Source organism: Onychostruthus taczanowskii, unplaced genomic scaffold (assembly GCF_017590055.1).
Source record: "Onychostruthus taczanowskii isolate IOZ18803 unplaced genomic scaffold, ASM1759005v1 scaffold297, whole genome shotgun sequence".
Lineage (NCBI taxonomy): Eukaryota > Metazoa > Chordata > Aves > Passeriformes > Passeridae > Onychostruthus > Onychostruthus taczanowskii.
In genome coordinates this window covers 7,534-18,302 of record NW_024500316.1, presented here as the reverse complement: position 1 = coordinate 18,302, position 10,769 = coordinate 7,534, and the positions used below count along the sequence as shown (strand labels likewise).

The window sequence follows — 10,769 nt, the reverse complement described above, 5'->3', positions numbered from 1 at the left end:
GTCCCGGGGGGCCCCCGCACCCCTCGCCCCCCTGTCCCCCCCCCCACCTCAAACCCACCAACCCACCCCCGGTGGGCCTTAATCCCTACTGCGGATGAGATCCGGGACAGGGATGAACGGCCAGGAGCGGCTGCTGCGTCCCCTCGGTGTCCCCCGGTTCTTCCGGTGTTCCCCGTTTTCCTCCACACCCCCATTTCTCCCCCTCCCATCCCCTCTGTGACCAAACCGGCGCTAAGCTGAGGCTTTAAAGCGGGCGCGCGCGTTCTGGAGCGTTAAATTTATTGATAATAAAGCTGCTTTTGAAATCTTCGGTTATTCCGTGGCTCCGGTGGGACCGGGACGCCCTAACCGGGAACGGTGGCGGCGGCGGTGCGTCTTTGCGTTCCGGTTAAGTTTGTCCACTCACGGCCACAGTCCCTCCTTTCCCGCGCGCTCCTCGGCTTCACCGCGCGCCTGATTGATGGGTCGCTCCGCCAATAAAATTGCGCGGCTAAGGGCACGGCGTCCCCGCCGACCAATGGAAGGGCGAAAAGGGCGGGTTTGCCCGCCCCTCGGCGCGGCAGTGGGGGCGGGCCGCGCAGGGCGGGCAGAGGGAAGGGAAGATGGCGGAGGAGGAGAAGCTGCCCGCGGGGTGGGAGAAGCGCATGAGCCGCAGCTCCGGTGAGGGCCTGAGGGCGGGGGGCTACCGGGGGGGCCGCGGGGATGGAGCGGCGGGGATGGGGGAGGTGGGAAAGGGGGATGAGGGCGGCGGGGTTGGGCTTTGGAGGGGATGAGGGGGCGTGGGGAGGGGGGAAGGTGCGTGAGGGGAATTGAGGGGGGGGCACGGAATTGAGGGGGGGGGTCCTGTGAGGGGCATCGCCTCAGGGTGGGGAGGTCACTCTCGTTGGGAAAATTGAGGCGGGGGTCCCCGATTCAGGGGTTTCTGGTCGCCTCAGGGAAGGAGGGACCCCCGGTTGAGGGGGATTTGGGTGGGGGTCACTCCCCCAGCAGGAAGGGGCTCAGGACCGAGGAGGTTTTTTGGGGGGATCAGGAGTTGATTTTTGGGGTCAGAATTTGACTTTTTGGGGTCCAAACCCGGTTCGGGGGTCAGGAAGTTGGGGTTGGGGTCGGCAAATTGGGGGTTGGGGTCTATAACTTGGGGTTTGCTGAGTCGAGCACTGATCAATAACCAATAATTGATCAATATTCCCTAGGAAGGGTGTGCTACTTCAGTCACCTGATGGTGGGGTCAATCCTGGGGTCTATAACCAGGACTTTTGATACCAATCAGTAACTGATCAATACCCAATCACTGATCAATAACCAATAAGTGATCAATAACGGATCGATAACCCCTCAGGACACGTGTACTACAAAGGGGGATGAGGGCGGCGGGGTTGGGCTTTGGAGGGGATGAGGGGGCGTGGGGAGGGGGGAAGGTGCGTGAGGGGAATTGAGGGGGGGGCACGGAATTGAGGGGGGGGGTCCTGTGAGGGGCATCGCCTCAGGGTGGGGAGGTCACTCTCGTTGGGAAAATTGAGGCGGGGGTCCCCGATTCAGGGGTTTCTGGTCGCCTCAGGGAAGGAGGGACCCCCGGTTGAGGGGGATTTGGGTGGGGGTCACTCCCCAGCAGGAAGGGGCTCAGGACCGAGGAGGTTTTTTGGGGGGATCAGGAGTTGATTTTTGGGGTCAGAATTTGACTTTTTGGGGTCCAAACCCGGTTCGGGGGTCAGGAAGTTGGGGTTGGGGTCGGTAAATTGGGGGTTGGGGTCTATAACTTGGGGTTTGGTGAGTCGAACACTGATCAATAACCAATAATTGATCAATATTCCCTAGGAAGGGTGTGCTACTTCAGTCACCTGATGGTGGGGTCAATCCTGGGGTCTATAACCAGGACTTTTGATACCAATCAGTAACTGATCAATACCCAATCACTGATCAATAACCAATAAATGATCAATAACGGATCGATAACCCCTCAGGACACGTGTACTACTTCAACCACCTGGTGAACACGAGTTAGCGGGGTCAATATTGGGGCCTGTAAAAGGAGTATTGGTGCCAATAACCAGGATTTGGGATATCGATCAGTAACTAATCACCGATCAATAACCAATAACGGATCGATAACCCCTCAGGCCGCGTGTACCACTTCAACCACCTGGTGAACACGAGTTAGTGGGGTCAATACTGGGGCCTGTAAGGGGGTTATTGGTGCCAATAACCAGGATTAGTGATACCGATCAGTAACCAATCACCGATCAATAAACAATAATGGATCGATAACCCCTCAGGACATGTGTACTACTTCAACCACCCGACGAACGCCAGCTAGTGGGGTCAATACTGGGGCCTGTAAGGGGGGTATTGGTGCCAATAACCAGGTTTTGTGATACCAATCAATACCCGATCACCAGTCAATAACCAATAAGTGATCAATAATGGATCAATAACCCCTCAGGCCGCGTGTACTACTTCAACCACCTGGTGAACACGAGTTAGTGGGGTCAATACTGGGGCCTGTAAGGGGGTTATTGGTATTAGTGATACCGATCAGTGATCAATAACCGATAAGCGATCGATAACCCCCCCAGGCCGCGTGTACTACTTCAACCACCTGATGAACGCCAGCTAGTGGGGTCAATACTGGGGCCTGTAAGGGGGGTATTGGTGCCAATAATCAGGATTAGTGATACCGATCAGTGATCAATAACCAATAAGCGATCGATAACCCCCCCAGGCCGTGTGTACTACTTCAACCACCTGACGAACGCCAGCCAATGGGAGCGGCCGAGCGGGGCGGCGCGGGCGGAGCCGGGCCGCGTGCGCTGCTCGCACCTGCTGGTCAAGCACAGCCAGTCGCGCCGGCCCAGCAGCTGGAGGCAGGAGCGCATCACCCGCTCCAAGGAGGAGGCGCTGGAGCTCATCAACGGCGAGTGCCGGAACGCCGGGAATGCTGGGGGTTCTGGGAATGGTGGCGGTTCTGGGAATGCTGGGGGATTCCCGGGAATGCTGGGGGTTCTGGGAAAATGGGAATGCCGGGAATGCTGGGGAGGGTTTGATGTGCTTTTCATCCGCGTCGGTGGATGCGCGTCCGTGCGTCGCGTTTGTGTTCTCTGGTGCTCATCAACGGTTTCTGGGAAGGAATTCCAGGAGTTCTGGGAATTCCGAGGGATTTGGGATCGTTGGGATGTTGATTTAATAACATTTTAGGTGAATGTTTGCGCGCGGTTTATATTTGATTAATAAGTCCGTGAGGTGGGCATTCTTTATCGGTCATCAGTGACTGATAGGAAGAGGGAATTCTGGGAATGAATCCCAGGAATTCCAAAGGATTTGCGGTCTCCCAGGACTCCACCCCAAATTCCACATTTTTCTGGAATTCAGCACTAAAATTCTACAATTACCCAAAATTCATCCCGAGATTCCTTCCCTGAAAGGCTCTTTTCCCCAATTTTCCCATTTTTGGGGAAAAAAGCCCCCTGAAATGGCTGGTTTTTGGGAAAAAACCCTGATAATGGCAATTTTCTGGGGAAAAAAAGCCTGGGAATGGTGATTTTGGGAAAAGAAAAAGTAGGAATGGTGATTTTTTTGGGGAAAAAACCCCCAGGAATGTTGGTTTTGGGGTGGTTTTGGGGCTCTTTCTCCTTTCCCATGGTATTCGCGGCACCCAGGGAATTTTGGGAGTGGTTTTGATCCCTAAATTTGGTGGTTTTTTCCCGTGTTTTTTTTTTCCAGGTTACATCCAGAAGATCAAATCAGGAGAGGAGGATTTTGAGTCTTTGGCTTCGCAGTTCAGCGACTGCAGCTCGGCCAAGGCCGGAGGGGACCTGGGAGCGTTTGGGAGAGGTGAGGGATTCATCCCAAAAAACCCCAAATCTCTCAGTTCCAGAGGATTAATCCCAAAAAAACCCCAAATCCCTCAATTCCAGGGGATTCATCCCAAAAAACCCCAAATCCATCTGTTTTCGGGGATTTATCCCCCTCAAAAACCCAAATCCCCAATAATTCCAACTGTGATCCATACACCGGAAGAAACTTCTGGAATCAACTCCCCCCCTTCAATTCCCAGATTTTTCTTTGGGAAACGCCCCAAATCCCAAATTTTTCATGGAATTTTGGGTGCTACTACCTCTTTTTTTAGGGCCCAAACCTCCCTAAATGTTTTTTGGTTTTTTTTTTTTTCCCCCTTTATGACACAAAATCCCATCTGGGAACGATCCGGCGGAACAAACTCCCAGAATCGATCCCCCCCTCTTCAAATCCCAGAGTCCTCTGTGGGAAACGCTCCCAGATCCCAAATTTTTTTTTTGTTTGTTTTTCTGTGGAATTTTGGGCTGCAGGGCAGATGCAGAAGCCATTCGAGGACGCCTCGTTCGCGCTGAGGGCCGGCGAGATGAGCGGCCCCGTGTTCACCGAGTCCGGCATCCACATCATCCTCCGCACAGAGTGAAGTGCCTTCCTGGGAATCCCGTGGGGAATCCGGGTGGGAATTCCTGGGGAATCCCCGGGGAGTCTGTGGGGGATCTGTGGGAGTCCTCAGGAATCCGCGGGGATCCTGGGGAGTTCACGGAAATCCATTGGAATCCATCAAAGTCTGTTAACTCCACGGGAAGCCATGGGAATTCTCAGGAATCCACGGGGATCCACAGGAAATCCATGGGAATCCACAGGAAATCCACGGGAATATTTGGAAATTCACCGGAATTCATGGAAGTCCATGGAAATCTCTGGGATCCTGTGGAAGTCCTCAGGGATTCATGGGAATTCATGGAAATCTGTGGGGGTCCGTGGGAATCCTGGGGAATTCATGGAAATCCATTGGAATCCATGGGATTCATCCCAAAAAACTCCCCAGATCCCTCAATTCCAGGGGATTCATCCCAAAAAAAAAGTTCCAGGGGATTCATCCCAAAAAACCTCAAATCCCTCAGTTCCAGGGGATTCATCCCAAAAAACCCCAAATCCCTCAGTTCCAGGGGATTCATCCCAAAAAACTCCCCAGATCCCTCAATTCCAGGGGATTCATCCCAAAAAACCCCAAATCCCTCAATTCCAGGGGATTCATCCCAAAAAACCCCAAATCCCTCAATTCCAGGGGATTCATCCCAAAAAACCCCAAATCCCTCAATTCCAGGGGATTCATCCCAAAAAACCCCAAATCCATCTGTTTTCGGGGATTTATCCCCCTCAAAAACCCAAATCCCCAATAATTCCAACTGTGATCCATACACCGGAAGAAACTTCTGGAATCAACTCCCCCCCTTCAATTCCCAGATTTTTCTTTGGGAAACGCCCCAAATCCCAAATTTTTCATGGAATTTTGGGAGCTACCACCTCTTTTTTTAGGGCCCAAACCTCCTAAATGTTTTTTTTTTTTTTTTTTTTTCCCCCTTTATGACACAAAATCCCATCTGGGAACGATCCGGCGGAACAAACTCCCAGAATCGATCCCCCCCTCTTCAAATCCCAGAGTCCTCTGTGGGAAACGCTCCCAGATCCCAAATTTTTTTTTTGTTTGTTTTTCTGTGGAATTTTGGGCTGCAGGGCAGATGCAGAAGCCATTCGAGGACGCCTCGTTCGCGCTGAGGGCCGGCGAGATGAGCGGCCCCGTGTTCACCGAGTCCGGCATCCACATCATCCTCCGCACAGAGTGAAGTGCCTTCCTGGGAATCCCGTGGGGAATCCGGGTGGGAATTCCTGGGGAATCCCCGGGGAGTCTGTGGGGGATCTGTGGGAGTCCTCAGGAATCCGCGGGGATCCTGGGGAGTTCACGGAAATCCATTGGAATCCATCAAAGTCTGTTAACTCCACGGGAAGCCATGGGAATTCTCAGGAATCCACGGGGATCCACAGGGAATCCATGGGAATCCACAGGAAATCCACGGGAATATTTGGAAATTCACCGGAATTCATGGAAGTCCATGGAAATCTCTGGGATCCTGTGGAAGTCCTCAGGGATTCATGGGAATTCATGGAAATCTGTGGGGGTCCGTGGGAATCCTGGGGAATTCATGGAAATCCATTGGAATCCATCAAAGTCTGTTAACTCCACGGGAAGCCATGGGAATTCTCCGGAATCTGCGGGAATCCTCAGGAAATCCATGGGAAACCATGGAAATCCATGAAAATCCACAGGAATTCCTGGAAGTCCATGGAAATCTATGGGAGTCTATGGAAGTCCTCAGGAATTCATGGGAATTCACGGAAATCCTCAGGAATGGATGGGAATCTGTGGAAATCCTCAGGAATCCGTGGGAATTCATGGAGGTCCATGGGAATCCTCAGGAATCCATGGAATCCGCGGGAACCCCGCCCTGCGCTTCCCGCCACAAACTCCAGATCCCAAAACTCCTCCGTGATTCCGCGTCCTCCTCCCGGGCAGGAGCAAAAACGGGGAATTCCCGGGGATTTTGGGAATGCTCCCGGCGGTCCCGGCTCCGGGAACGCAGCGCCCGCCGGTGGTAGTGGTGACGATGGCGACGGTGACAACGGCCAACAGTGACAGTGACAACAGCACTGGTGACAACAGTGACGATGACCACGGCCAGCGATGGTGACGATGACAATGACCAACGATGGTGACGATGACGATGACCAACGATGGTGACAATGACCAACGTTAGTGAGAAGATGGTGACGATGACAATGATCAACGATGGTGACGATGATGATGACCACGGCTGACGATGGTGACGATGACTGTGACCATGGCCAACGATGGTGATGATGACGATGACCAATGATATTGACAATGACAATGACCAATGATGGTGACGATGACAATGACCAATGATGGTGATGATGACAATGATCAACGATGGTGACAATGACCAACGTTAGTGAGAATAACAATGACCATGGCCAACGATGGTGATGATGACGATGACCAATGATGGTGACTATGACCATGGCCAACGATGGTGATGATGACGATGACCAATGATGGTGACAATGACCATGGCCAACGATGGTGACAATGACCATGACCAACAGTGGTGATGATGACGATGACCAGCGATGGTGACGATGACAGTGACCATGGCCAACGATGGTGACAATGACCAACGAAGGTGACCATGACCGTGGCCAGCGATGGTGACGATGACCATGACCAGCGATGGTGACGATGATGATGACCAATGATGGTGACAATAACCATGGCCAATGATGGTGATGATGACGATGATCAATGATGGTGACAATGACGATGACCAGCGATGGTGACAATGACGATGACCAGTGGTGATGACAATGACCAACAATGGTGACAATGACAATGACCAACAGTGGTGACAATGACAACGACCAACGAAGGTGACCGTGACCAACGATGGTCGTGACGACGATGACAATTACCATGGTGACAATGCCAATGGCCAGCCATGGTGACAGTGATGATGATGTTGGCAGTGACGGTGACGATGACACCGATGACGCCGCCACCACCGACGGTTCCGCGGCCCCTGGCCAGGCCCCTCCCCCACCCCTGCATGTTTATTTAACTCATTCCCGCTCTTTTCTCCCCAAAAAAACGCCCCCGACCCGAAGGCTCCGCTTGATCCAAACCATTCGTTAATTAATTCCTCATTAATTAATAGCAAACATGAGGCAGCTCCCGTGGTGTCCCTTCACAGCGTCCGTCTGGATTATCCCGGGAATTTCCTGGTGCCGTCGCTTGGACTTCCAAACAACAACCGCCGGATTTTTGGGGTGAATTCACAGGAAATTGGGAAAAATGGCCGGAATTCTGTTTTCCCGCCCTTTCTGGGTCACGGGTTTTCAGTTTGGGGTGAAAAAAAGTTGGATTTGGGGAGGTTTTTTCCCCAGGATTTTTCGGTTCTGTTGTTGTTTTTGCTTCGTTCGGTGGGAAAAAAAAACGGGAAAAATCCCAAAAATCCCAGCTTGGATCCGTGCAAAATTCCCAAAAAAAGCTGTAAAGCCCCGGCTCCTTTCCTGCAGAAATAAATCTCCCTCCAGTGGAATTTCTGGTCATTCTGTGTCTTTCTTTATCCCCCCCTTCTTTTTTTTTTTTAAATAAATTGGAAAGAGGGAAAATTCCAGGTGGTTTTTCTTTTGTGTTTTTGTTTTTTGTTTTGTTTTGTGGATTTTTTTTTTTTTTTTTTTTTTTTTGGGGGATTTTGGTTTTTTTGGGGGGTTTTTTTTTTTTTTTTTTTTTTTCGCTTGGGTTTTTTCTCTTGTGAGGGTTTTTTGTTGGTTTTTTTTTTTGTTTGTTTGTTTTTTTTGGGGGTTTTTTTGAGGGGTGGTTGATTATTTGTTTTTAATGTTTCAGATACTAACCAATTTTACTGTTTTGGAAAACAGAATTGGGGAAAGGAGAATACATTACTTTTTTTTTTTTTGTTTTTTTTTTTTTTTTTTTTTTTTTGGTTTTTTTTTTTTTTTTTTTTTTTTTTGGTGGGATTTGGAGCTTAAAATGGAGGGAAAAAGGGCTAAAATTGGGAATTTGGGGATTCATTTAATAGGAAAAAAATGGGACTTATTAGTAGGACATAATTAGATTTGTTAATAGGGAATAATTTGATTTATTCAATAGGGAATATGGGGTTTATTAATAGGAAATATGGGATTGAATGGGAAATACGAGATTCACTGATAAGGAATATGGGATTGAATTAATAGGGAATGGATTTAATTAATGGGAAATTTGGGATTTAGGGGGCGGTTCCAGGGTGTGATGAGGACAACAGGACCCCCCCCAAACTCCTCAAATCCCCCTAAAATCCACCCCCAGTTCGAACTGGGGGACAAGAGGGGACACTGGGGGGCACTGGGAGATACTGGGGGACACTGGGGACACCCCCAGTTTGAACTGGGGGACAACTGGGAGACAACTGGGGACACTGGGGGGGGGGCCCTGGGACCTTCCCAGACACCTCCAGTTTGAACTGGGGGACACTGGGGGGACATTAGGGGAAACTGGGGACACTGGGGGAAAGGAGCTCTCCAAAAACTCCAAAATTTCCCCCCAAAACAACCCCAAATTTCCCCCACAAATCTCCAAAATCCCCCAAAATTCCCAAAACCCCAAAAAACCCCAAAAACCCCAAAAACCCCCCCCCCCCCCAAAAAAAAAAAGCCAAAACTGGCCGGGTTGGGGGCATTTTGGGGGTCCTGGTGGATTTTGGGGTTCACGTCCCCTAAATTTGGGATATTGGAGGGCTCCCACCCCGAACCCATCCCAAAACCATCCCGAATCCTAAACCCATCCCGAACCCATCCCGAACCCATCCCGAACCCGCCCCCGGCACCGGCACCGGCACCGGCGACAGCCCCGGGACGGGGGTGCCGCCCCCGGACACCGGCGACACCCCCGGGGGGCCTTTGGGGGGCTCCCGGTGCCACCCCGGGACCGCTTTAAAACCGCGGGGGCGGCTCTGATCGGGCCGGTACCGGCTCCCGGTGCCACCCCCGGGAGAGATCGAGGGTGCGAGTCCCGGTTCCCGGAGCCGTTCCCGGTGCCGTTCCCGGTGCCGCGTTTTGAAGGCGGGTGGGGTTCTGCTCGAACCGGTGCCGGTTCCCGGTACCACCCCCGGGGAGAGGTGCCGGTGCCACCTCCGATTCCCGGTGCCGCGTTTTTACGGCGGGGGGGCTCCGATCGAACCGGTGCCGATTCCGGGTGCCACCCCCGGTTCCCGGTACCGCGGGGGGGGGGGCCTCTCCTCGAGGCCGGGGGGGGGGGGGGGTCTCTCCTCGAGCCGCTGCCGGTTCCCGGTGTCACCGGGGGGGTGATGGGCACGGGGCGCTGCCGGTGGCGGCGGCGGCGGCGACAATGACGGTGCCGCTGCTGAAGATCGGGGCCGTGCTCAGCACCATGGCCATGGTCACCAACTGGATGTCCCAGACCCTCCCGTCGCTCGTGGGGCTCAACGGCACCGCCGTGTCCCGGGCCGGGACATCCGAGAAAATCGTGAGTGACCCCCCCCGGTACCGGGGGAGGAATCCCCGAACCGGGAGGGGTCGGTTTTTAATTTTTTTTAATTTTTTTTTTTTTAATTTTTTTTTAAATTTTGGGGATTTTTTGAGTTTTTAAAAATTTTTTTGGTGTTTTTTTGGGGGATTTTTTTTGTGATCGCATTCCCAGCTCCTCCTCCCCCTCCAACTGTCAATCAACTCCGCGGGCTAATTAGCGGCCGCCGGACGTTAATTAGCGCCTCATTAACCACCCTTGTCCCTCATTAATCACCAGGAAGCGGCCCCTGGAATTAAAACCAGGCATGGGCAGAATTCATCCCAAAAATCCCTGAAAGTTTTTTTGGTTTTGTTTTTGTGTTTTTTTTTTTTTTTCCTTTAATTTTTTTTTGAGTTTTCTAGGGAAAACCTGATGTAAAAAAAAAAAAAAATTTAAAAAAATATTCCCGATTTTTTCCTCCCCTTCCCAAAGGGCTGGGATGGAATTTCCCAGATCGGCCCTGGGGATTTAGCTTTTGGGGATAAAAATTGGGATTTGAGAGGAAATATTGGGAATTTGAGGAGAAAAAATTGGGATTCGGGAAGAAAAAATTGGATTCTCACACCACCTCAGAAAAATGGGATCAGGGATGGGGAAGAACTCCCACTTTTTTTATTCCTGGATTTTGGGGTTTCTGGGATGAGGGAGAATCCCTGAATTTGGGGCCCCTTCCCTTGGAAATTCCCCCTTTCTCCCCCAAATCCCAAAATCCCAGATCCCAGATCCTGCCTCCATCATCTCTGAGGCAGGATCCCGATTTCCATCCCTGGAAAATTCTCCCTTTTTCCCCCCAAACCCCTCCCAGCGCCACCCCCCC

The 10,769-nt window shown here is 51.8% G+C and overlaps 2 protein-coding genes across 2 annotated transcripts in view; both read left to right on the top strand.

Moving 5' to 3' along the window:
- Positions 1–551: 551 nt before the first annotated feature.
- Positions 552–4,795, top strand: PIN1 (peptidylprolyl cis/trans isomerase, NIMA-interacting 1). The gene is made up of 4 exons (XM_041408250.1): positions 552–660; positions 2,720–2,911; positions 3,718–3,828; positions 4,323–4,795. The coding sequence occupies exons 1-4, from the start codon at positions 603–605 to the stop codon at positions 4,430–4,432; spliced, it is 471 nt and encodes a 156-aa protein (XP_041264184.1). The 5' UTR covers positions 552–602; the 3' UTR covers positions 4,433–4,795.
- A 4,885-nt stretch (positions 4,796–9,680) lies between these two features.
- Positions 9,681–10,769, top strand: part of OLFM2 (olfactomedin 2) — a 5,477-nt gene continuing 4,388 nt past the window's right edge. The window contains exon 1 of the mRNA XM_041408247.1: positions 9,681–9,910. Within this exon, the coding sequence (XP_041264181.1) occupies positions 9,773–9,910 (138 nt within the window). The 5' untranslated portion in view covers positions 9,681–9,772. The remainder of the gene's footprint in view (positions 9,911–10,769) is intronic.